The 27,864-nt window shown below is 37.3% G+C and overlaps 1 protein-coding gene and 1 long non-coding RNA gene across 2 annotated transcripts; one reads left to right on the forward strand and one right to left on the reverse strand.

Annotated features, from left to right (window-relative positions):
- Positions 1–204: 204 nt before the first annotated feature.
- LOC142095158 (myosin heavy chain, skeletal muscle, adult-like) lies at positions 205–19,051 on the reverse strand. Its single transcript, XM_075177990.1, has 39 exons — positions 18,999–19,051; positions 18,044–18,260; positions 17,806–17,949; positions 16,958–17,114; positions 16,350–16,377; positions 15,435–15,546; positions 14,251–14,343; positions 13,888–13,951; positions 13,697–13,795; positions 12,192–12,295; positions 11,936–12,074; positions 10,697–10,815; positions 10,465–10,614; positions 10,192–10,362; positions 9,472–9,781; positions 9,096–9,163; positions 8,918–9,005; positions 8,713–8,830; positions 8,263–8,386; positions 8,028–8,164; positions 7,692–7,947; positions 7,367–7,609; positions 6,987–7,163; positions 6,757–6,902; positions 6,587–6,677; positions 6,074–6,463; positions 5,651–5,777; positions 5,440–5,558; positions 5,158–5,354; positions 4,708–4,891; positions 4,393–4,558; positions 3,784–4,217; positions 3,488–3,691; positions 3,270–3,395; positions 3,014–3,184; positions 2,722–2,826; positions 2,187–2,282; positions 1,932–2,063; positions 205–341 (listed from the first exon to the last, which is right to left on the reverse strand). The coding sequence occupies exons 2-39, from the start codon at positions 18,245–18,247 to the stop codon at positions 327–329; spliced, it is 5,808 nt and encodes a 1,935-aa protein (XP_075034091.1). The 5' UTR covers positions 18,248–18,260; positions 18,999–19,051; the 3' UTR covers positions 205–326.
- On the forward strand, positions 18,469–27,197 carry LOC142095164 (uncharacterized). The gene is made up of 2 exons (XR_012677749.1): positions 18,469–20,402; positions 25,828–27,197. It is a non-coding gene; the product is annotated as an uncharacterized LOC142095164 (long non-coding RNA).
- The last annotated feature ends 667 nt before the right edge of the window (positions 27,198–27,864 follow it).

Consider the following 27,864-nt stretch of genomic DNA (forward strand, 5'->3'; position numbering starts at 1 on the left):
TGCATCCAAATGACGTAGCCCCAGTTCCATTTCTTTTAGTGATTGCACTTTGACAAATACCTGAAAATTGCGTGTACACCCTGAAGAAAATGGCACCGTTTTTTCATTACACGTATTAAAAACATTCCCGTTTACTTTTTTAACACAAAATACTGATGCAGTGCTGCACATTTGTATATAAAGACAATGTATCACACACACAAATTCTTAATTGTATGTTTTTTTTATTTGCATCTGGAGCTATACTTACTAAATACATAGGAACATTTAATTACATAAGAGTCCATATTATATGAACATCTTCTGCAAACTGTGGCTTGTTCTTTTTACTCTTCCGCTTTCTGCAATTTAAGAAAAAAAATATTACATTTTAGTTTCTCATAGATATTTCACACATATAGTTTGTTGTTTCTAATGTAATTAGGCTTAGGTTAACTTTTATGTTGTGAAAGCTCTTATGTGCTGATTGGCTATAGGTTGGTTCTAGCCTTGTAAATGTTCTTATGCTCTGATTAGGTATAGGTTGGTTCTAGCCTTGTGAATGTTCTAATGCTTTGATTAGGTATAGGTTGGTTCTAGCTTTGTGAATGTTCTAATGCTCTGATTGGCTATAGGTTGGTTCTAGCTTTGTTAATGTTCTAATGCTCTGATTGGCTATAGGTTGGTTCTAGCCTTGTGAATGTTCTAATGCTCTGATTAGCTATATGTTGGTTCTAGTCTTGTGAATATTCTAATGCACTGACTGGCTACAGGATGGTTATAGCCCTGTGGTTGTTCTAATGCTGTGTTTGGCTACAGGCTGGTAAAGTCCTGTGAATTTTCTAATGCACTGATTGGTCAAAGCTTGGTTCTAGTCCTGTTTACTTAAAAATTGTGTACACACAGATATAACAGAAAAAAATTCAAATGTAAAATATATTAATACTCCAGTAAAATGTGTCTAAAAGTTACATCATGTTACCCAGAATAATAATATTTTTATATATATCTTATAGAAATTGATTTCTCAAAGTTCCCAAATCAGTTTGGTCTACTATGATGTCATGTGTGTTAAGTACATTGCTAACTGGGGTAACAAGAGCAGGATTTTCTGAATAATTTTTTAATTAAATGTGGTAGGTACTTTTTGCTGCATTAAGAAATGATGTATAACAAGGACTGAATCCCAGAGTCTGCTCTTTGTCCTGATTTTGTGAATTTACATGATTATATTTATCTGTCATACTGACATGCTATTCTGTGCACATAAATACCAATCGTATGGTTTTGTGATTGTGTAGTGGTGTGATCAGTGGTCGAATTGGAATTGGCGGTATGGAAATTTAGAAGGGACGGTATGGAAAATGTAATGGAAATGTAAGGATTTGATACTTTTATAATCAAAGCAACAGGAGAAGTGGCGGTATGGCGTACCACCGTATATCAGCCCACTTCCACCATTGGATGTCATCCCCTTACTATTACGAATGTGCCAAATACATATTTTGCGATTATACAGACTAAAAACCTGAAACTAAACCCTCATTTCCATATATAAATGAAAAAGAAGCGGCATAATTGATAAGATCTTATTTTAAATTTTACCTCTGTGCAATGGGAACTTAAAGTGTTGAATTGTATGGAATTGCAATTCATTTTCCATATACCAGGAATTTGGATAAACCTGAATCTTTGTTAAAATGATTTAAAAGAAATCCACAAACTCTTAGGAGTCGGATGGTTGAATATAAATTACTGTACTACGGAAAGCTTTTTAAAAACATTATAGATAGGGATGGGATTTGTAAATTATAATATCAATCTTTTTCTCTTGACTTTAATTGAAATGAGGATAATTGTTTTGTAAATAGAGTGCATGCCATGTCCCCATGTCCACAGACTGAAAGATTCCTCTGAATATTTAAAGACCTTTATGAAATGTAAAACCTCACCTTGCCAATATCACGGCTCTTGGCTCTTAACTTGTTGACCTGTGATTCTGCAATGTCAGCACGTTCCTCTGCCTCTTCCAGCTCATGTTGGGTCTTCCTGAATCGGGACAGATGTGCGTTTGCTTGTTCCTCCTAAAACATAATAGGATTTTAGATCAGCCTTTTGTGCTTTATGTTGTTTTTGCTATTGGGAATGCAAAAAAAAACACCCTAAAAATAATATAAGAGACTATTTATGTAATAAGTTATACTTACAATATCTTCTGTTTGTCTCTTGTAAGCTTTGACTTTAAGCTGCAGCTTGTCTACTAAGTCCTGGAGCCTGAGAACATTCTTCCTGTCTTCTTCCGACTGTGAAATGTCATAGTAAGTCAGTGAAAAAATTGGTGATAAAACACACGGTTTATCTACCCCTCGTAAACATATTTTATCACAGAAATTAAGAACATTTGTTTATATTAATTTGTTCAGTTTAGTTTCTATTTTTCAGAGATTTCCCATTACCAATAATCCACAGATTAATAGTGTACATTTACTTCTATTCAACCTTCGACAGCCCTCCATGCTGTCCCACAGAATTTGGCCAAATTCTCTTTAAACCCATCCATAGGATATGTTTGTTCTTTGGCAACTTCACACATTTCCGCTTTGGGTAAACCCATGTAGCATAAGTACTGTATTTTCTTTCTTACAAATAACTTTCTGACAAATAGTGTACTTTTGTAAATGTCTCATACACCTCAGGAAGTGCAAGGTGGCTAGGCAATAAAGATAGGGCAAATCCACACACCTGGAAAGTCAGCTCTTTAACTCTCCTCTCGTACTTGCGCACGCCTTTAATAGCATCAGAGCTTCTCCTTTGTTCTGCATCAAGCTCATTTTCAAGTTCCCGTACCTGCAACATGGCATAGAAAATAGAGACATGTTTTAAACAAGACCAAGACATATAGTGTGAGTAGATCTTCCGTTCATCCCATATCTCGATTGCCTTCATGAATTGATTTAGATTTGGTTGGAATTATTTTCATTTAATTTTTACCATGTATTTAAATATATATTATTTTAAATAGATGCAGACTCACTCTGGTCTCCAGTTTCTGAAGTTGTTTCTTGCCACCTTTCAATGCCAACTGCTCAGCCTCATCAAGGCGTAGTTGAAGATCCTTCACTGACTGCTCGAGGTTCTTTCTCATCCTCTCGAGGTGAGCGCTGGTGTCTTGTTCCTTCTTCAGCTCTTCAGCCATCATGGCAGCCTTGTACATTAAAGAAATATATATTATACATAAAAGAAAAAAAATAAACTTTAATTAAAGTGTGAGCTCTGATATGAAATCTTACATCTGTAATGGCCTTCTTGGCTTTATCTTCTGCGTTCCTGGACTCTTGGATGGCCTCTTCTACTTCGTTTTGTAGTTGAGAGACATCACTTTCAAGCTTCTTCTTAGTGTTGATAAGGCTGGTGTTCTGATGGGCAAATTATGGCAAATAATGAGATCCCTTCTGGACTAATACTTATATGGAACAAAATATCTAAGAGGACTATCTCTCGGCCTCACCTGGGAGTGGAGCAGCTGAACGCGCTCAGTGACATCAAGCAGCTCTTGTTCAGCCACCTTGCGCGCGCGATCTGTCTGTTCAAGTGAAGACCTCATCTCTTCAATTTCTGCTGTCATGAGATTGTTTCTTCTTTCAGAAATAGCCAGCTGTTCCTTCAGATCTTCATTTCCTCGCAGAGCATCATCAAGATGCAATTGTGCATCCTATGTAGGAATGAAATTAAATAAACTACCATAATCTGTAATATTTGATTAAATACAAGTGAGTAGCATCTTTGCATCTACACATAATCTACCTTGAGTTGTCCCTGTACATTTCTGAGTTGTTTCTGGGACTCTGCAGCTTGGCGGTTGGCATGGCTCAGTTGGATCTCCATTTCATTAAGATCTCCCTCCATCTTCTTCTTGAGTCTCAGAGCATCATTTCTGCTTCTGATCTCAGCATCCAAGCTGCTCTGCATTGATTCCAGGGCTCTCTGACTATTTCTTTTAATCTGATCAATCTCTTCATCCTTCTCTGCCAACTTTCTCTCAATTTCAGATTTGACTTGTGTCAATTCAAGTTGCACCCGGAGAATCTTTGCTTCTTCATGTTCCAGGGATGCCTCAGCTTCTTCCAGGGCTGACTGTAGATCAGACTTCTCCTGTTCAACCACTTTCTTGGACTTTTCCAGCTCGTGAATTGTTTTCCCTGACTCTGAAATCTGTTCTGTCAAGTCTGAGATCTCCTCTGAAAAAATAACAATGGGGAAAATGCTTAAAACAGATTCATTTTAAACAGTTTTGAATTTCTGAGACTCATCGGGTAACCTATGACAACATGGTATGTACAAAATAAAGACATTGTCATTACTATCTCACTAAAAGATTTTCTTTAAAATGATGTTAAATAGATTTATTCATACGTTGGAGATTCTTGTTTTCTCTCTTTAGAGTTTCCAGTTGGTCTAATGCCTCTTCATATGAGTTCTTCATCTTGAAAACCTCAGTACTCAGAGACCTGGTCTCCTTCAAAGAAGCTTCTAGTTCAGCCTGGGACTCCTCATACTTCTGTTTCCATTCAGACAGCACCTGAACAATTAAAATGCTAATGTAATTTGCTCTGCAGGTATAACATTGATCCATATTTGGTTTAAAATATTGTATTTTTATAAATCGAAACCTAGCAGTCATTCCCACTTCTCAAGCAGACAAGCAAGATCAAAATGTTGAAATCAAACCTTATCAAAGTTCTTCTGCTTCTTATCAAGGGCAGCGCATGCTGAGTTTGAACGTTCTACGTCTACCATAAGGTCCTCAACTTCGTTTTGAAGTCTCTGTTTGGTCTTCTCCAAGGAGGCACACTTTGAATTGACAGCTTCAATTTGCTCCTCAGCATCCTGGAGACGCTGAGCAAGCTTCTTCCTGTTATAGAGGTAGCCCATTATTGAAGGTTTCATATAATCTATTCTTGTTTAAATCATGTTTTTTAGGTTGCTGTTTTATGGTAAATATGGATGGCAAGGGAATTCACGGAATACAGACAAGTTAGTAGCTGTCTGGTTATACTATATCAACACTGAGTAGAGATTCCTCGAAGCTAAAACAGGACCTCAATAGGTTAAAATGCAACTACTACATTTTGTACACTTTGATCACTCAGTAACTAGTTTATTGAATCTAACACCTACTTAGCATCTTCAAGTTCCTCTGTGCGCTGAATAGCATCTGTTTCATATTTTGTTCTCCACTGAGCCACTTCACCGTTGGCCTTGGACAAAGCCCGCTGAAGCTCTCCTTTGGCTTCCTGCTCTTCTTCATATTGCTCCCTGAGTAGTTCACAGTCATGGCGAGCGGATTGCAGTGCGTGAGCCAGGGCATTCTTGGCCTTCAAAAATTATGACACAGAAAACTCTTAAAATTCCATCAAATAAGTTAACCCAAACGCTAAATAGCTTAAAAACATACTGTACCTTTGTCTCTTCTTCAAGATGCCTCTTCAGCTCTTCAGTTTGTTGGGTGAAAGCTTGCTTTCCTCGGGAGAGCTGAGAAATTAATGACTCTTTCTCCTCCAGTTGACGAGAGAATTCACCTTTGTGGAAAGATTACAAGCCGCACAATTGGTGAATTTGGTTTTACAAATATGAAACTGTCTAAATAGATTTGTTCACTATAGATAATTACCATTCTCTGTTTGAAGACGTGCTTTATGTGCATTTATGTCATTAATAACTCTTAAATGTTCTTCTTCTTTGGTTTTTACCTCACTATATTGGTCCTCTACAGTCCTGCATATCTTTTCTAGGTTTGCCTGTTAAAAAACACAGAGGTTATTTCTTGTGTCATAGTAACATCTCTCTCCCTTTGACTACTGATTATTTGCTACAGTGATATGAAATAATATCAGTGTATTGTCAGGAGTTTAACAGTATTGTTAATTATTTTTGTTAATATGATGTGCTCTAACAGAGGACTTCATAACAATAAAGTCCGGGTAGGTTTACATTTTAAATAAGATATTTATATTTATACTCAATTGTGTACTTAACTTTTAAATATCCACGAAACTGAAAACTGAAAAGAAAAAATAGTAAAAAATGTACTAACTTTGGCTTTAGAGACTGTTTCCATGTTACTGGCAAGATCATCAATTTCCATTTTAAGTTCACTCTTTTCTTTCTCTAGTTTCTGTTTTACTCGCTGAAGGTTATCAATTTGTTCTCCAAACTCAGCCGTACTATCAGCGTGCTTTTTACGGAGAGTGGCAGCAGTGGCTTCATGCTGTAGGGTGGCCTCCTCCAGGTCACGTCGCATCTTCTGGAAGTCTGTCTCGCGCTTCTTGTTCATCTCAATCTGAGCAGAGGTCGCTCCACCGGCTTCTTCCAGGCGCTCGCTGATCTCTTCAAGCTCCCTGGCATGGTCTGCACGTTGCTTCTCTGCCTTTGCACGAGCTGCGCGTTCTGCCTCAATTTCTTCCTCCAGTTCTTCAACACGGGCCTATAATGTTTGATTTGAAAAAAAAAACCATGTACTTTGATTCGGTGCTTAAGAAGGTAATTTTAGTATTTTACAAACTTACAGTAATTTGGAAAATGCTTAGTACAAAGATGCAAATTGTACCTGAAGCTCTTTAATTTTCTTCTGCAACTGAGCAGCTAACATCTGCTCATCTTCAATTTTACTTTGTAGCTGGCTTATTTCAAAATCCTTCCTATTTAAATAAAAACAGAATTTTGATAAGTACTTTTTTCTTCATCGATGGTCAATCAATGTCAGTCAAGATGACATACTTTTTAACTTTTTCATCCAATTGCTGTTTGTCGTTTTCTAAATCCATTGTAGACTCCTGGGCCAACTTCAAATCACCCTCCAGCTTCCTCTTGGATCTCTCCAAGTCCATGCGGAGTTTCTTCTCTTGCTCCAAAGATCCCTCCAGCTACAACAATATATGTATTTGAAGGATGATGACATTATTAGATTAATGAAGCTATTTTGTATTAGTTCTCTTCATTCTACTCACATCATCCACTTGTTGCTCCAGCTTCGTCTTGGCTTTGGTTAGGGTGTTGACTTTATCTTCCTCAGCTTGCAGATCATCCAAGGTTTGTTGATGGGATTCTTGAAGAGCTTTCTTCTCTTTGGTCAGCTTGGCAATGTTTTCATCAAGCACGGCCATCTCTTCAGTAAGATTTTTAACCTATATATTATATGTATTAAGCATTATTGAGTTGTACTTTCTTATATGACTGACACACAGAAAAACCATTTGATATCTGTATCATTACAACCGATAAATCTTTGTTAAGATGATAACATGTTGCCTAAATAATATGATTAGTATATTGATTCAAAGCGAATATGATATACCAACAAATTATGTCATGTGTATTAGTAATATACCTTGTTTTCTGTGGCATGTTTCTCCTTTTCTACTTTGGCCAAAGTTAGCTCAAGATCATCAATATCCTTTTTCAGTTCAGAGCACTCATCTTCCAGTTTCCTCTTCTTGGCTGTTAGTTCAGCATTTGATTCTTCTTCATCTTCAAGCCTCTCATTAACCTCCTTGATTTTGGCTTCCAGCTGAATCTTGGCTTTGATGAGACCTTCACATCTTTCCTCTGCATCTGCCAGGCTCTCAGATTCCTGTGAAAAATATTTCAGATATAACCTACTTGCTTTTAGTTAATTCATATTTATTTCATACAAAGTGTGATTAATCACTTACAGATGTAACCTGGAGATACAGATCATTCTTCTCCTGTAGAATGGAGACCATCTTCTCCTCTAGCTCCTTTCTCTTTGCTTCTGACTTGACCAGAGCCTCCTTTGTCTTCTCAAACTCTTCCTTCATGTTGGCCATCTCTTTTTCAGATTCAGCACTCTTCAGAAGAGGCTTGATCTTGAAGTACAGTTTCATCCATGGCCAATGTTTAACATTCATGAATGAGCGAATATTGTACTGAATGGAGAAGATGGACTCTCTAAAATGAAAACATATTTGGATTTGTCAATATGCCAACAACTATTAGTAATTTTCTAACTATTTATAAATGTGAAGTACCTTCTCTCCATCATCTTCTTGAACTCAACTCTCATGAGGAACCCTCTGCACATAGCCTGAGTACGAGTGATCAATTGTGCCAGCTTATCATCTCGCATCTCCTCAAGGAGACCCAACAGACCGGCTTTAAAGAACACCTTCAGAATAAAACAATATGTTTACTTAATGGTTACCACTGCAATGGATGGTTTTGGCATACAATGTAGTAGCTCAGTGATTCTCAAGTTTCATGTACCTTGGTGTGTCCAAACTTATACTGTGTATGGTCAACATCAATAGATCCAAGAAGCTTCTCTGAAGCCTTCTTGCTGTCAATAAACTGACCTTCAGGGATCGCACTGGCATTGAGGATCTTGTAGCTGAGGAGATTTCAAATGTTCAACTTTTTAAGCCTAATACACTGCAAATAATTTGTTTGCGTTTTCATGTTTATGTATTTCTAATATACATACACACAGTTTTTCTTTATAAATGGATGTGGATCATGGTTAAGTTTATCTGAACAAAGTTTGAGTAGTTTATTAGGATAGACTCGACTAGAAGAAGCGCAAATAAGTTGCTAGCTATTTTTCTGAAAATTCATACAACATTGCTATTAAAACGAAATATTTCATTTTCCTCTCAAATTATGATGAATAACTAAAACATGCAATTTTGAAGAGGAGTTTGAGCAAGTGATCCATACCGTTGTTTGAAGTCACTATAAAGAATTCTGCTGGGAAATCCTTTCCTGCAAATTCTGATTCCTTCAAGGACACCATTACACCTGAGCTGATGCATGACCAGGTAATGATCCATAACACCTATAAATATACACATATAAATCACTTATGACCATTTAACCAAGAATTGTTTCTCCTAACCAATATTAAAACTGTTTATTTGCTTACCTGGGGTCTTTGTTTCATTGGGGATCAGACAACGTACAAAGTGGGGGTGGGTGCTTCTCAAGTTGCTCATCAGCTTGTTCAGATTTTCCTGTACAGGGACAATTATAATAGATATCAGTACATGCAAGATAAGGCACTAAGTTATGTATATTTCTGCATTAAAGACAACTACATTTACCCTGAAAAGAGCAGACACGGTCTGGAAGGAGGAACCCTTCTTCTTAGCCCCCTTCTTGCTACCAGCATCTGCAAAAGAAGGAATAATGTTTAGTCGTATTGTGTATGGCAAGATTAGCAATGGTAATATATGTGTGGTTGTCAAGACTGGAGTGTAGTGTGCAGTGAGGAATTTTTCTCATGGTACTCCTAAAGAATATAACAAAATGTAATGCCTGCTTCTGTACCAAAGCATCTGCAAATGAATTAATATTACTTGGTGGTGTCCTGTAAGTCAATGTTGAGAGTGATAATAATTGTGTGGCTATCATGCCTGTGGTATACTGTCTAGTAATGGAGATGATATTTCTCCTAAAGGACAATAAATAATGTAATACCTGCGTCTGTACCAGAGTGGGCAGCATAGAGGAAGGACAAAAGCTTCACAGAAGACTTCTGGTAGAGCCCAATGACAGTTTCATTCAGTGGGTCCTTGTTCTTTTCAAGCCATCCAGTGATGTTGTAATCTACTGTCCCTGCATAGTGGACCAGTGAGAAGTGGGCCTCTGCTTTCCCTTTACCAGGTTTAGGTTTCTGGAAGTTGTTGGACTTGCCAAGATGTTGGTCATACAGCTTGTTCTTGAATGAAGTGTCGGTCGCCTTGGGGAACATGCACTCCTCTTCAAGGATGGAGAAGATGCCCATTGGCTGATCAAAGAAAAGCAATTATTAATACTTAATATTCTTGGTTGTGTGTTGAACATTTTTTAAAAGTCTCCAGAAAATGCATAGCCATATGTTTTAATATATTTTACAATTAATAACTTTATATTATTTCATAAATAAACAAGGCAAATACACAAATGATTCTATAACTTTCCTCTTTCACCAAATGTAGATTTTTGTATTATGTTTAGGTACATTGTTAATTTCAGGAGACACAAATTATCTTCTGCACTCCTTCATCTAACACATTTTGAAATGAAATGAAGTTATGCATTGGGATGAGCCTATTCATTGAGACAATCATGCTTTTCAAAGACGCCTGCTAGAGGATATTATCTTCACATTACTGTTGTATGTTGATACCGTAAGTGTGTAAAACACTTAATGTATACCTTCTCAATAAGCTCAATGCAGGCAGCCAAGTCCATGCCGAAATCAATGAACTCCCACTCGATTCCTTCCTTCTTATACTCCTCTTGTTCCAGCACAAACATGTGATGGTTGAAAAATTGTTGCAGTTTCTCGTTGGTGAAGTTGATACAAAGTTGTTCTAAGCTGTTGTACTGGTCAAGAGAAGCCAAATTACTCAATTAATATCACATAAATATAACACACGCAGGTGTCACAATGTAATCATGTTTCACTATACAAGTTATATTGCTTACATCAAAGATCTCAAAGCCGGCAATGTCCAAGACACCGATAAAGTGCTGTCTCGGCTGCTTAGTGTCCAGCTGCTGGTTGATACGGATGACCATCCACAAGAACATCTTCTCATAGACAGACTTGGCCAAGGCACCAACAGAATTGGTCACCTGTACAGAAATTATAACATGGTTATCATTGTCTTACAGCATTCACATTAAGGCATATGTTATTGCACTGAAATGTATTGACCTGTTGGACAGTTTGACCTTTGGTCACAAATTCATTTCCGACTTTGACTCTAGGGTAGCACAAAGCCTTGAGAAGATCGGCTGAGTTCAGACCCATCAGATAGGCGCACTTGTCAGCCACTGTACAACAGACGAAAGAATGTGTAAATCAAGTAGCTGCAATGAATATTTTTAGTTATCAAATCATGTAAAAAAAATATTCCTAATGGGGCTGTCTTAGAAACACCCTCCCCATGTCTTTTACGACCTGTTACCTCCATGAATTAAATGGAAGTAACCACTTGCTGGACCTGGCTAATTATGTGAATTTAATCAATGCGTCTGACATTGTGTGTACAATCACTCCACCCAATGCAGTTAAAAATAACAAATAAAAAGCAACCATCAAATTGGGATACATAAATCTATCCATGCACAGTTCTTCATTTAAACATTTTTAAAAAGCAATGAAAACAAAATTCTACAAATGTAATCATTCCTTTCCCTTGTATAACTCATAATAAAATGAATGAAAACAGTTAATAAATATAGAAATTAAATTCTCTCTAGACGTGTAATTGAAGGGTCTCAAAAGTGGTGAAGGTTTTCTGCCAATGGGATGCTCTAGTTAAGAGCCATCATTTTTAGACAGTTTTAAGAATAGAAATAGAAATAAAGACCAAAGATGAGCCAATAGAATGGAATAGATGGTTTGAATTCCGTGCAAAAATATGGCACAGGAGATAAGGACATTTGCAGACATAATTTATCGTATGTCATTATTCAACATGAAACAATTTATTATTATTACCATTTATTTATATAGCGCCGCTAAATCCGCAGCGCTGTACAGAGAACTCACTCACATCAGTCCCTGCCCCATTGGGGCTTACAGTCTAAATTCCCTAACACACACACAGACAGACTAGGGTCAATTTGTAAGCAGCCAATCAACCTACCAGTATGTTTTTGGAGAGTGGGAGGAAACCGGAGCACCCGGAGGAAACCCACGGGGAGAACATACAAACTCCACACAGATAAGGCCATGGTCGGGAATTGAACTCATGACCCCAGTGCTGTAAGGCAGAAATGCTAACCACTTAGCCACCGTGCGTCTCATAACATGGTTACCCAAAAAAAGAACCATGAATAATGAGAGTAATATAATAAGATGATCAACTCTGGCCTCAACAGGTTCTGTCATCTCAAGTAAGCATCGCAATATGGGCTTTAATAGTATACCATGGCACATCTTACTCACCTTCTGTGCCGTCAGGCTCTGCCTGCTCCTCTCTTTGCTTCTGCTTGAACCTCATGTTGCCATAGTGCATTACAGCACCGGTCATTTTATAGATACCGACCTTCTCATCTGGATTGAAACCCAAGATGTCAATGGCTTGCTGTAATCACAAACAGAGCAATTACCTACCAAAATTCACCCACCACCTCCAAAAATGTATATATGTTAGTGTGTGTATGTATGGGTACGCTTTTGTTGCACAATTTCATGAACATACATCTGTGGCCATCAGTTCCTCCTGGTCGTCAATGCTGGCCACAGTAATCTCTCCTTGGCTCACAAAGGGGAAATCGTAGGGATTAGTTGTAATCAGAAGCATGTCTGGAGAAAAGAAAATACATAGGAACATTTTATATTGCAGAGAAAGGTTATATTATTTCATTTAGGTTTTTAATAGTTAATAACAAATTCTATGCCAAAAAAAACAATAATTAAAAGTCTTTCCAATATTTAGAACCAAAATCAAAAAGATCATCGTTCCAACTAAAGAATCCTAAGCATCATTTAAGCATCAATTAACTATGTATTATTCTATAAACAATCAGAAAATCATTGAGGGACATGTAGTTTGTAATCTGATTTTCCTGCCATAGGAAGACACTCACACCAGGGATAATTTACTCAGAAGTCAAATAACTTAACACTATGTTCTTTGGAGCATAGGAGTAAATCCATGCAAACAGGGGGAAAACATACAGGGCCTGAGTCATTAAGGAAAGTAAGGCAAAAAAAGGAGTAAATGTTCTCCGGGACAAACCATGTTACAATACAAGGGGTGCAAACAGGGGCGGACCCAGACATTTGCCCTACCCGGGGCGATTTTAGGGGGGGCGATTTAGGCCCCGCCCCCTTTCTCATTTCTAAGGCTGCCGGCGGCTGCACAGTATGTGCAGGTCCGCTCGGCAGTGACAGTGTGCTGCCCCGCTGCTCTGATTGTGTGTAAAACACAATCAGAGCAGCCGGGCCGCACACTGTCACTGCTGAACGGACCTGCACAGTGTCGCCCCCCCCTGGATCCGCCACTGGGTGCAAATTAGTTTATTATTTGCCACATAAGTTAAACACTGTTTTTTTTAGCACACAAATACTTGAAAGCTTTATTTTTACACTGAAACTTAAAGTTCATCTAGGACATGCCCTTCCCCAACTATAAATCTGTCCCAACATTTTAATGCAACATGATTTTGCCCGGGTGCAAATTTACTCCTTTTTTATACTTTGCTCTCTTTAATGACTCAGGCCCACAAACTCTATGCAGAAATTAACCTGGGTCAGAATAGAACCCAATGCCCAAGTGTACTAGACAGCAACAGGGGCAAACGCAGGATTTGTAGAGGGGGGGGGTTTCCACACCACGCCGCCAGTGGGCGTGACCAGCATGCATGGGGACGTAGCTATAATTTTAGACCGTGCTTGGCTGCTCTCCAACTCTTCCTATCTCCATAATATACATGGGCAATGCTGAGTGAACTACTGTTGCACGCAGATGCACGCAGCACTCCCTTTTCAAGCAGACCCATGTGAAGCGGGGGCAGGGTTCAGCCACCTGAGTTATACAGTGCCCCAGGCTTGGAGGGGGGTTTCTAGGCACTAGGAAACCCCCCTTGGTTTGCCTATGAGCAATGCTAACCACTTAGTCATTACGCACATTATCTCTATTACAATCACACCATTTTTTTTAACAGTATAAAGTGTTACACCATTTAGAGAAAAAAGACTAACCAATCAGCTCTGGCTTCTTGTTGCACATGACCTGATAGAAGATGTGGTAGCTCCTTTCTGCTGAAAGCTGGAATGTTACTCTGGATTTTTCCAGAAGATCTAGAACAAGCAAGAAAAGTGCCCATGAGGGGTGTTCACAGTTTCTTCTTATGGCTGAATATTTCTCTTATCTTTTAACGGTTTAAACTTACAAGTTTCAATATCAGCAGACGAAAGCTTTCCAGTAGTGCCAAAATGGATTCTGATGAATTTACCCTGTCAAACAAGATGCATTAATCTTGGATTACAGATGCATTTAGGAGGTAACAATGTACTGCCAACAAATATCAACCTGGTGGCAAATAACAGTGTGACCATCTTGAACCGGCTATCCACAAATCTTGCTGCTCCCCCCCCCCCCCAAGAGCTGGCAACAATAAATGAGTATTTCCAGCATAATGTGGAGCTGGCAGAAACAAAGTCCAATTCACATAGGTAAGTCTGTAACAACACTATTAAAGTGTTCCGTGAAAATGATTTGTCTGTGGCAAATCCATACATTTATCACAACTTACAAAACGGGAAGAGTTGTCATTCCTCACAGTCTTGGCGTTGCCGAAAGCCTCTAGCAAAGGGTTGGCTTGGATAATTTGATCCTCCAGATTGCCCTAAAATTGTTGAAATGCCAAGTATGAGTTACGACAGCATCACATTGATTTACCTATCCTTCCTTTCCATTTTCAGCATCATATTATAAGTGTACAGTAGGAACAGGACTCCGCCTGCAATGTGAGATAGCCTTCTCTAGCTGCATGTTTTGATGGGACAGCAGAATGTAGGAAATTAATGAAAAATCTAACTTGTCTCAAGTTAGAGTGTTCTACCGTGTTTGTATATCTACTAAAGATTAAAATGACCATATTTGTCTCCTATAATGTACACTCCACTTATGCTAGCGTCGATATTCCTTTGTGTACTTGGCGAGCTATATAAATTGCCACCTCAAGGAACAGAATATTTAAGTCCACCCTTGCTTTGGAGACCAATAGGTTTAAAGTATTACTGGTAATTTTGACAGCTGGCATAAATAAGGATAACTTTAAATTTACTTAATTTAAGGAGTAGAGGTAGAGAAATGAAATGTTTTTTAAGTAGTAAATTCCTAATAATCTCCTACTTTATATAGAACATAAATGCATATTGATTTTTCTTTAGCATTACCCTACCAAAATCAAAGAATGCTGAGAGCAAACAAAGGCCATTTTGCCAATTTTGTACGATCATTTTTAAAAGTTAAAACGTTTTTTTTTCATTTTTATCCTAACCAAGTCTAAAGGGTTACTCCACCCAAATCTAAAAATTTATTGAATAAATAAATAACAGACTCTTACTCAAATGCTCTTCCACCGATTCTATGATCCAGCGGATCCTGCATTGTCTAGTGGTCTGAGCAGGAGATCCTCTCTCCTGCTTGGGGTAGGCCTTTCTCAAACCATTGCAGTATTATCAAGGATCTTGGCAACACAGTATTAGCTTGAGAGAAGTCCACCCTACACAGGAGATAAGATCTTCTGCTCAGATCATGAGAGACATCACAAGACCCGCCGGATCTGAAAATTGAGGGAGAGCAGGTAAGTGAGATTTTATTATCTTATTGATCGTATATCAATAGGATATCCTTTAAGTTCCAGTAGTATTGGTTGTTCCACTACATCTGCTGAATTAATCAGGGCGCATTACAATTTTTTGGAGCACTCACCTGAATCTTCCCAGCAGCTGCCTCTTTCTTCTTTTCACCAATAGCTGCAATTGTAGCAAAGTACTGGATGACACGTTTCGTGTTCACAGTCTTCCCAGCACCAGATTCTCCACTGAGGAACATAGTGTGAGTTAGCCTCATACTGCAGAACTATTCTCCTAGACTTTCCCTTTTCCTGTACAATCTGACCAGTCCATGTAACTGGATTTTAATTTGAATTCCTTATAGTTACATAATTTAGCCAGTAAGCACGCAACCATTGCCCCCTAAGGCGTGCGTCATCCAGTAGTCGTATTGTTATACACAGAACATTCTGTAATTTCAAAAGTCGTGTTATGGAACAGGATATAATGCCACTAACTTACACAAACTATCCCACCATTACAAATGGTAAATAAGGGCCTTGTGGGAGGAATGACAAGGGGCTGTTCATTTGCTACCTGCAGATGTGAACACAGGCGACAGGATCAGTGCCCAATTTGGCCACACACATATAGGTGGCCAAATTGGACAAGATCTGGCCATTCGGCTCCACTAGCCCAGCAGCCGCATGGTTTCTGCCCCAACTGGATCCTATTAGTGCGGTCAGAAGATGACCGCACACACAGGCCAATAGGCACTATCAACATATCTGATAATAACTATTGAACATTACAGCAGTTTCCAGGCCACACACACTGTAATACTGGACAAGTTCCCCAATATTGGCTGCAATGTTGAAGTGTGTGTAGCCAATATTAAGCAGAAGAATGACTATTCCCATTCTTTCCAGAAACTTATTGTTCATGCCCCTCCCAGTTTGATATTATAGTATATGACACTTCAAACACTCCCATTAAAGAAACATTTGCATGAAATTTACTGACTCAAATATGACTAGTGTAAATGTTTTTGTGATATGGACATTTTACTCACGTGATCAAGATAGACTGGTTGTCGCGATCTAAAATAAATAGTAAAAATAGTATATTTATTATTAGAAAATGCAATAATTCTTAGCCCAACATCCTCCTCTAGTAAGTTTCTTACAGTTGAATAAAATAAGGTGACACCATGTAAGAGATTTTTTTTTTATTTTAAAATCATTGGTTTATGATTAGAAGCAAAATCTCCTACAATGGATAAAATGTCATTTTACCTTGTAAAGGAAGCATTATGGAACTGCCATTAATTTTAATTAATTTATAGAAAAAGTCTAGTGACAGTAAATCATAGTCCCTTAACCTCACGTATGAACAAAATTGCTGAAATATAGATTTTGACAATGTTATAGCAGAAGAAAATTTTACCTTGAGCCTTAATACTAGAGTTTCACTTGATTCCATAGGATTGCAGCCTAGGAAATTGCTTTACAGATAACCACATGGCTGGCCTATATCACTTTGGAATAACAATGGCTACATCTACACTTTATTACTTTTTTCGTGTCTTGTCCATCGTTGTACCCAAGTGTTCTGAAGTATATTCTGCACGGAATGGTATGTTTTTTCTTCCTTAAACTATCAATGTTTGGGAAGACTCACCAGTCAACATGAACTGATAGGCGTTATCAGAGATGGAGAAGATGTGTGGTGGGGCCTCCTGACGCTTCTTGCCTCTGTAGCCATTGACCACCTCGGGGTTGTACACAGGCAGCCACTTATAGGGGTTGACTGTGGCACAAAAGAGGCCAGAATAGGTCTGTGAGAAACAAAATATACATCATTAAGATAACTATATACCATTTGTACATGATAATACAAATGTAAGCCAATGAGAGAGGCAGCACAATACAGGTAGAGAAAGTAATTACTGTAAAGTGGTGATCTTATCATCTAAGGTCATGACATCGTCATTTCATGTTTCATTAGGAATATCAAATTAAAAGAAGATATTTAGGGTATTACAAATTATTTTCCATTTATATAAAGCATATAAACATCTGTGACTTATAACACAACCAGGGGCATAGTGCCCTGGCCTGTCTGTGTAGTGGGAGGAGCCACCAATTTGATTTGGTCACACCCCTTTCTGCAGCTATGGAAGGGTCCCCAAGAAGCTGTCGTTCCGGGCCCGTAATTCCTCTTGGTGGCCCTGAACATAATTGCTATGGTTATTAAACAGGCAGATGGTTAGAGGGTATATAAGAAGTGCTTCAAGGGAACTTGTAAGATTATGAAGAGTGAGATGAAACAGTAATATATCACATATGGAGTGTGTAGGGTAATTACAACCACTGGTAGTTTGGCAGAATCCCCTCCATATGCCTCTTTTGGTGATGCCCATACTTCCAGAAGCTTAAAATTACTGCAGTGTAGACACAAACTGTGCAGTGCCCCTCCTGCAATGATTTTACCCTCTCAATGAAGATTTCAAGTGCAGATTCACTTACGTAGATCATCCAGGCGGCATAACGCTCTTTGAGGTTATACAGCACAGCGGGTTCATTCAAGTGGGTCATCATAGCCATGTCTTCAATTTTATCGTACTTTGGCGGGTTCATGGGGAAAACTTCATCATCCTTCACTGTTACAGACTGTAAAGAACAGGGATGTACGATAAGAAGACAGCACTCGCTTAATACTGTGTAAATCTTCTTAGAGAGTCATTCACTACAAATTTAAACTTACGGTGTTGTCTGCCTTCTTTACTGTTACTTTTCCTCCTTCTCTAGCTGTGATGAGTCCTTTTACGTACATCTCCTTGGGGTCAATCACAAAGTAAGATGTCTTTGCATCAAAGGGGCGATTTTGTGCCTCAATCCTCTCCTTCTCCGGTTTTCGGAGGAATGGGGCTGCCGGCCCAAAAATTGCCATCTCAGCATCACTACTCATGATTGCTGAGTTTCTGTGAATGGATGAAAATGGTTGTTAACAAATATCCCACTTAGGGACAGATATCTCCAATGGTACTATCTTTTCATGCTCACGAAACTGGCGCCAACATAAATCTTAAACATATTAAAATGTTTCTAAAGAATGGGATTTGTACTGTGCCATGACTTAGTATTAAAGTCATGTTAAGGTATGTGTACATTTTTATTGTATATATAAAATGTACGCTAATACAAGTAGATATCAAAATTCAAACAATGTAAATATTCTATAAAGCATGTTCAATGACAAAAGCTAAAAATATAATGTAAAGTTGTATTTCACGTTAACAAATTTTAGATTGACTTGATATGATGAGGGAACTCTTTCACTTAGTATCAAAATGTAAAAAGAAATAAAAAAATTATACTGCTAATATCACTGACAACTCTTTTGATGCTCATCCTGACCTCAGAATCCAACATTTCAGTAATTTACCATGAACACTTGAGAATCATAGCAACAAAAATCCTGGAGGAAGAAGTGGGATTTTTTTTTTTTAAATGCGAAAAAAAAATAACAACGGGGGAGTAAGAGAAATGTCTGGAAAATATTTGCAAAACGTTAATACGTGTTTAGACGTAGATACCCTTTAGTTTCTTAAATACATTCTTTCTTAAGATGGATATTATTGTCTTAGTCCTGCATGACCTCGGGCCTGCGTAAAAAAAATATTATTCCTTACTAAAAATAATATATTTTGACCACTCACCTCTAGTCCTCTATCAAGATGTAAGATGTAATGACAAGAAAGAGAAGCTGGAAAGAAACAAGATACAGGAGTACAGATAAACAGTTTAATCTTCGAGAGGTGTTAAATATTTAATCACACAGATTGTCTTGGAATAAAGAATTGAAGCATTCAGTGTAACATTCTGTATACAGTCAGTAGAGTGCAAAAAAATTGTTTTAGCATTAATATTCAACCTACTTTCAGAGAGAGAGTTTTGTTAAACCAGTTAGTAGCCCTTATTAGGCACAGAGGCCTGGCAGCGGAATATTCACTATATTACTACGCTATTACTGTAAATATTAACGTAAGTATAGTAAAAGTGGTTGTATCAGAAAAAGGAAGGGAGTAAATGAGTAAATGAACGGCACTAGGGCTTATTTAATAACACAGTGTTATGTGATTAGGTTTGCGGTAACCCTTAGCAACAGATCAGATTACAGCTGTTATTTCTGAAGTAACATTTAGAAAATAAATGTTAACCTCTGATTTAGTTACTGTGGGTTACAGCAAACAAAACCAAAAATATCTACAAACTCAACATCATCATCAAGAATTTCGAACATTCTAAATAGTGCTTAACTTGCTACCTTGGAGGCTAATATAATTCCTACATGACTTACAGGAGCTGAAAAGCAGCTAATCAAAAGTGGAATTCAAGGGTGGTCAGGAAGTGGTAGTATATTTTTGTTAAAATTCCCAAGAAACCATTCATAATCAGCTTTCAGCAATCAGATTTTTACTCATTAGTCTAAGAAATATCTGCTTGTTTTTTTTGGTATGGGCACAACATAGAGTTATTTCTTCGTTAAACACGTCATCTGCCCCACATTTGGCAGCAACCCCAAATAACCATTAATCATTAAACGCAATGTTCCAGGTTTGAATCTCTCTAATTGTGATGAAAAAATTCAAAAAAAGTAGTATAAAATATTTCCATGACTTATTGCACCCTTACAAAGCTGGGCACCAAGAGCACTTTTATAATCCAAGCGTACATCCACACAGGGCCTGTGACACAAGCTTACCTCCAGATGCAGAGCCAGTGAAGGATAAGTGCCACCCTCTTTCCCAACTACTTTTATATACACACAATTGCTAGTCCAGCAAATTCAGCATCTATATTTGGAAAATCAAACTCGGCCACAGCTGTAAAAATGTGTTGAGGCTTTGATTTCCCGTCTGTTTAGGCATGGTGAGATATAATTGGCTGATAGTTTACACACAGCCATATGGACAAATCATTAATGCACGGGGTTTAATGTTAGTTTGTGTTACAGCATCCTAGACTGTAGACAGCCCCTGAAACAGGAGCGGGCAATGTAAGCTGTGTCCAGGAAGGTACAGGATGAATCCTGTGGAACACTTCACACACTGGCTGCAATGGTAATCTCCCAACCAACTGCTGTCTGCAAATAATGCTTATATTACTAATACCATTTTAATTTGCGAGATATAGTAATTGATAAAAACATTACAGCTGGAGGGGAAAAAAATAGATAGATAGATATACTATATGATAGATAGATAGTTATACTATATAATAGATAGATAGATATACTATATAATTGATAGATAGATATACTATATAATTCATAGATATGAGATAGATAGATAGATAGCTATACTCTATAATTGATAGATATATAGATAGAAAGATATGCGATAGACAGACAGATAGATAGAAAGATATATATTAGATAGATAGATATGTGATAGATAGATAGATATGAGATAGAAAGAAAGATATGTGAAATATAGACAGGCAGATAGATAGATAGAAAGAGAGATATATATGAGACAGATAGATAGAAAGATAGATATACTATATCATTCATAGATATGAGATAGATAGATAGATAGATAGATAGATAGCTATACTCTATAATTGATAGATATATAGATAGAAAGATATGCGATAGACAGGCAGATAGATAGAAAGATATATATTAGATAGATATGTGATAGATAGATAGATATGAGATAGAAAGAAAGATATGTGAAAGATAGACAGGCAGATAGATAGATAGAAAGAGAGATATATATGAGACAGATAGATAGATAGATAGATAGATAGATAGATAGATAGATAGATATACTATATGATAGATAGATAGATATACTATACAATTGATAGAGATGTGGATAGATAGATAGACAGAGAGATAGGTAGATATACTATACAATTGATAGATATGTGGATAGATAGATAGATAGATAGACAGAGAGATAGATAGATATACTATATAATTGATAGATGGATATGAGATACATAGATAGATAGATATGAGATAGGTAGATATACTATATAATCGATAGATATGTGGATAGATAGATATTAGATAGATAGATAGATATACTATATAGTTAATAGATAGATAGATAGATATGAGATAAAAAGATAGATATGAGATAGATAGATAGACACAGACATAGATAGATATATATGAGATAGATAGATATTAGATAGATAGATATGAGATAGATAGATATACTATATAATTGATAGATATGAGATAGATAGATATGAGATAGATATACTATATAATTGATAGATATGAGATAGATAGATAGATAGATACAGACATAGATAGATAAGAAATAGATAGATAGATAGATAGATAGATACAGACATAGATATGAGATAGATAGATAGATACGAGATAGATAGATAGATAGATACAGACATAGATATGAGATAGATAGATAGATATGAGATAGATAGATAGATAGATACAGCCATAGATAGATATGAGATAGATAGATAGATAAGAGATAGATAGACACAGACATAGATATATATAGATATATATATATATATATATATATATATGATAGATATATATTAGATAGATAGATATATAGATAGATAGATAGGTAGATATACTATATAATTGATAGATATGAGATAGATAGATAGATAGATACAGACATAGATAGATATGAGATAGATAGATAGACACAGAAATAGATATATATATAAGATAGATATTAGATAGATATGCGATAGATAGATAGATATACTATATAATTGATAGATATGAGATAGATAGATAGATAGATAGATTGATAGATACGGACATAGATAGATAGATAAGAGATAGATAGATAGATAGATAGACACAGACATAGATATATATATAATATAGATAGATAGATATTAGATAGATAGATATGCGATAGAAAGATAGATCTACTATATAATTGATAGATAGATATGAGATAGATATGTACGAGATAGATAGATAGACACAAACATAGATATATATATATAAGATAGATAGATGGATATTAGATAGATATGCGATAGATAGTTAGATTTACTATATAATTGATAGATAGATATGAGATAGATAGATATGAGATAGATAGATAGACACAGACATAGATAGATATATATGAGATAGATAGATATTAGATAGATAGATAGATATGAGATAGATAGATATACTATATAATTGATAGATATGAGATAGATAGATAGATAGATAGATATGAGAAGTTTTGGACACTGCAAAATTAGCTCCATGAGTTAGACGTGTCATTCTATTCAGTCTACATTGATGAGGGATATGTTTATACAACTCTTTAAATGACACCTGCTGTGTCTCTTTTTTGTGAACTGGGAACTGAATATCCTTTCCCTCCATGACAGCTTTCTATTTTTATCTTTCTGTTTCCCTCTTTCTTTCTTTCCTCTCTTTATCTTTCCCTCTCTCATTCTCACCTCTCTCCCACCTTTCTCTTTTCCCGACTCTCACTCTCCCTATCCCCACTGTTACTCTCTCTTTACCTCTTTTTTCTTTCTCTCCCTCTCTTTATCTTTCCCTCTCTCATTCTCCCCTCTCTCCCACCTTTCTCTTTTCCCCACTCTCACTCTCTCTTTCCCTCTTATTTTTCCTCCCCTCGCTTTCAGTCTCTTTTTCTCCTCTCCTCCTTCTCCTTCTCTTTGCCCCATCAAGCTCTCTCTCTCTCCTATCCCTTTCTTTCCTCTCTAGAGCTCCCTTTCCTCCTTCTGTCTTTCCCTCTATCTCCCCTAACCCTCTTATTTCTCTCTACCTTCCCTCTAGTCCTCTCGTCTCTCTGTCAAACACTTCTCTCTATCCCACTTTCACTCGTTTTCTCTGTCTCTTATAGCCGTATCTCTCTCACGCAATCCTCTTTTTCTCTATCTCCTCTAGCCCTTTATTTCTCTCTTGCTCTTTTTCTCTGTCCTCTATAACCCTCTATCCCATTCCCTCTCTCTTTCTCTCTGTATCCTCTCTAGATCTTTCTCCACATTCCCTCTAGCCCCCCCTCTCTCTCTGTCTCTATATTTCTAATTTATCTATCCCTCCCTCCCCTCTCTATTATTATTAATATAATTTATTTATAAAGCTCCACAAGAGTTCCGCAGCATCGTGCATAGGGGCTTAGAACATCCAACAAAATTACACAAACATATGTAGAAAAGTGACAAAATGATATAAATGCAAACAACAAATTTACATAATTACATAAGGAAAACACTGGGAGAGAGTACACTGCTCGTGAGAGCTTAAATTCTAGAGGGAATGGGCGGTCACAGACAGGGTGAAACGGAGAGATGGATGCAGAGGCAGGAGGGTTAGGAGGAGGGTTGGTAGGCTGGAATGAAGAGATGAGTTATAAGGGCACATTTGAAGGCTTGGAGACTGGTGGATACTAGTACAATAGGGTGTGGTAGTATCTTCTAGAGGTTGGGGGCAGCAGTAGAGAAATTCTGGAGGAGTGGGAAGAAGAAATCGGTGAAAAGGTGAGGTAGCGGTCATTGTCAGAGTGGAGCGGGCAGGAACAAGTGCGTGTGGAAATAAGGTGCATATGTAGGGAGAGGAATGGCAGAGGGTTTTTTAGGTGAGAGTAAGTAGTTTGAATTGGATTTTTAAGAGGACAGAGAGCCAATGAAGTGACTGCCAGAGAGGGATGACAAATTTAGAGCGGCGAGAGAAGAAAATGAGCTGAGGCAGCAGCATAGAGGACAGATTGAAATGGCGAGTAATGGGCGAAAGGAAGGTCAGAGATGAGAAGATTACTGTGTGTAAGTGAGAAGTTTAGTTGCATTCAGGGTGGGAGATTTTACGAAAGTGGAAGCAACAGGTTTAGGAAAGGGGTAAAGGAGAGGGTGGAGTAGAGGATGATACCCAGGCAGCGCACTTGAGAGACAGGGATAAGGGTGGTGTTGTAAATGGAGAGGAAGAGGAGGAGAGGTGAGTGACCCTTGGAGGAGGGAGAACAAGGATTTTCATCTTAGATATGTTCAACTTATTAAAGCGCTGGGGCATCCAAGAGAAGACGGTTGACAGACAATTGGAGACACGCGATGATGGACGAGAGGTAGATGTGGGAGCCATCGGCACCAAAATATAGTGGAGGCCAAATGAGCTGATCACCAAAGGAAAAACTGAAGAGGAGCTAATAACAGACAGCTTTTATTACCTCTAGTCCCTTTGTATGGATTTTTATTCTTCACAGTGCAGCAGAACATGTGTCACTATACTTCTATTAGGAGTTGAATGACCCTGTCTACCTTTCCTTTGTGCTTGTGTTACAGGAGAGGTGTTTTTCAAGATAGTACTTTATTTGCAGTGAGCTGTAGCTGTACAGCTTGCTCTGTTGCTTCCAGTGTGCTCCTCTGTACTTCTCTTTGTGGGTAATTCTCCTCAAGTACTTACAGTCTGCTTGTCAACTGGTCAGATCATCCTGTGTGATTGTACTAATGTCTGCTGAATGTTTGTGCTGCTTGAAGCAAGATAAGTGGAAGGTGCTAATGTCACTTGAGGCAACACCAAAATGCAATTTCTGTGCACACGTAGTACATATCTGCAGAACTGGAGGTGCACCGGTTTTACGTGTAATTCTCCCTCTCTCTCCTTCATCTCTCTCTGCCCGTCACTTTATGTAAAATTTAAGTCAGAAAATGAATCTAGCCAGTTACTGTTATACAAGTCCTAATTTTATGAGATCATTAAAACTTGCACTGCAAACTCAATACCAAAATGGTTCGACCATATGTTCAAGATTTCACTATCCTATCTCCAAGTTAACAGGTGCACTACAAAAATATAGAATGTTATGTATCTCCGTTTAAGAAAAGTTATATCACGCAACGAAAGTCTACATTTGTTTAAGTTAAATTTGGAGCTGGTAACATTGTGGCTCTGTTGTCTTTTGTGTTCACATTTATCATAGTTTTGTATAGTTTGTGGTTGCAGGAGTACATATTAAGTTTGGATTTCTCTTAATCTCCCAAGTTTGTTTGATTCTGTCCAACCATCTTCACATAGGGTGGGATTGCCTACAAAAAGCTGTGTTAAGGACATTACACATGTTCCATGGGTTGGTTTATAAGTTTGGCACCACTGTAAGTAGCTTTTTTTAAATGAGTTCCTTAAATACAAAATAATATGTTTGTACCTGAAAAACAGAAAATAGATCATATGGTAATATGATCTATTTTCTGGGACTTAGCTTTTCCAGACAGGATCTAGTCACCATAATGTGGTGTACCATGGAATAATTAAAATAAATTGTATTTAAGAGAATTACTCCAAACACTGCCCCTGGCATTCCCAACACACTAACTGGTTCAGCAGGGCTTCTTATGGTGACTGTATTACAAGGTCGTTGGTGATTATATCTGTGTGTATGACATTATCATTGAACAGCTACAATTATTTACTTATTTATCTTCCTGGTTTGCAGAACTTTTTGGATAACAAGTTTCCAGATAACAGATATATTCTATATCTATTTATGTACATTTTAACATATATATTTTTTTCTTATTCCACAGAACAAACTGGATACCATCTATAATTTACTACGCAACAGCCAATATATAGCTAATTTCTTGTTAGTTTTAATGGTGACACATCGACAATGTGTGGCTCTGTAATATACAGATGGATGTTTCCGATGCAGTAACGAGTTTTTACGGTGTTGCAACAATTATTCCTTGAGGTAGACATCCTTTGGTTCTCCCTCCACCGCATCTATTAATTATATACCTTCTACATTCCGTAGATTTGCATGTCTTGGTCCAGACCAGAATATGGCAACATTACCCTATATGATTCATACCCTCCTCAGTTAAAGTTGATCTTTCGGCAGACATTTTATGGGCAGAACAAGAATGCAGCTCATCAATTTGCTTGTAATCAGTGACAATACTGAGGTAATGATTGCCTGACATTTATGAGGCCTGACTAATATTCATGAAGCCTGATTGACATTTATGAGGCCTGACTAATATTCCTAAAGCTTGATTGACATTCATGAGGCCTGACTAATATTCATAAGGCCTGATTGATATTCATGCGGCCTGACTAATATTCATAAAGCCTGATTGACATTCATGGGACCTGACTAATATTCATAAGGCCTGATTGACATTCATGAGGCCTGACTAATGTTCATAAGGACTGATTGACATTTATGGGGCCTGACTAATATTCATAAGGCCTGATTGACATTCATGGGACCTGACTAATATTCATAAGGCCTGATTGACATTCATGAGGCCTGACTAATATTCATAAGGACTGATTGACATTTATGGGGCCTGACTAATATTCATAAGGCCTGATTGACATTCATGGGACCTGACTAATATTTATAAGGCCTGATTGACATTCATGGGGCCTGACTAATATTCATAAGGCCTGATTGACATTCATGGGGCCTGACTAATATTCATAAGGCCTGATTGACATTCATGGGACCTGACTAATATTCATAAGGCCTGATTGACATTTATGGGGCCTGACTAATATTCATAAGGCCTGATTGGTATTCATGAGGTACTGGTTCCTAGTAAATTGATGAGCTGCATTCTCATGAATATTCATTCAGCCCACAAAATGGCTGCCTCCACTGACAGGTCCACCTTAAATCATGTTCTTTAGGTTATTTTACACCATGTTTTTTGCGCCGTGGATGATTGTGTCCTAAATTAATATTGTTAATATGTTATGCATACTGGGCAGGGGGTGGCATAAATCTTATCCCACAGGCACAAACTACGGTGCCCAGTATTAAATCTGTCCTTATCACCAGGGAATATCTTTACGTTAAACATGTCAACAGTTTTCGATGCTTCTTGTTTAAAGTTTACTTTATAAATGTTTAAATCGTTTTTTTAAATAAATACAATTCTAAAATCAATTTGTCTGTATGTATTTTTCTTTGGGGGGGGGGCGTTCATGAGTTATTTTTAAATAAGAAACCATTTATTTTTTTCAGTTTGGGAGAACACACAATGGTATAATTTTTTTAATTATCGTAACTTATAAACAACAAAGGCGTGATGACAGGCATATTTCACATTCAAAGGTTAAAGCTGTTTAATTAAAGCAATTTCATTATGGTACATTTACATGATAAAAAGATGACACCATTTAGAAGTAAATAATAGGTACATACAAATATACATACATGCATAAATACATACAGACATACATGCATGCATACATACATACATGCATGCATACATACAGACATGCATGCATACATGCATGCATACATACAGACAGACATGCATGCATACATACATACATACATACATGCATACATACATGCATACATGCATACATACATACATACATACATGCATGCATACATACAGACATGCATGCATACATGCATGCATACATACAGACAGACATGCATGCATACATACATACATACATACATGCATACATACATGCATACATACATACATACATGCATACATACATACATACATGCATACATACATACATACATACATGCATACATGCATACATACATACATACATACATACATACATACAGACATACATGCATACATACA

The sequence above is a fragment of the Mixophyes fleayi genome, chromosome 6 (assembly GCF_038048845.1).
Source record: "Mixophyes fleayi isolate aMixFle1 chromosome 6, aMixFle1.hap1, whole genome shotgun sequence".
In the NCBI taxonomy this organism is placed as follows: domain Eukaryota; kingdom Metazoa; phylum Chordata; class Amphibia; order Anura; family Limnodynastidae; genus Mixophyes; species Mixophyes fleayi.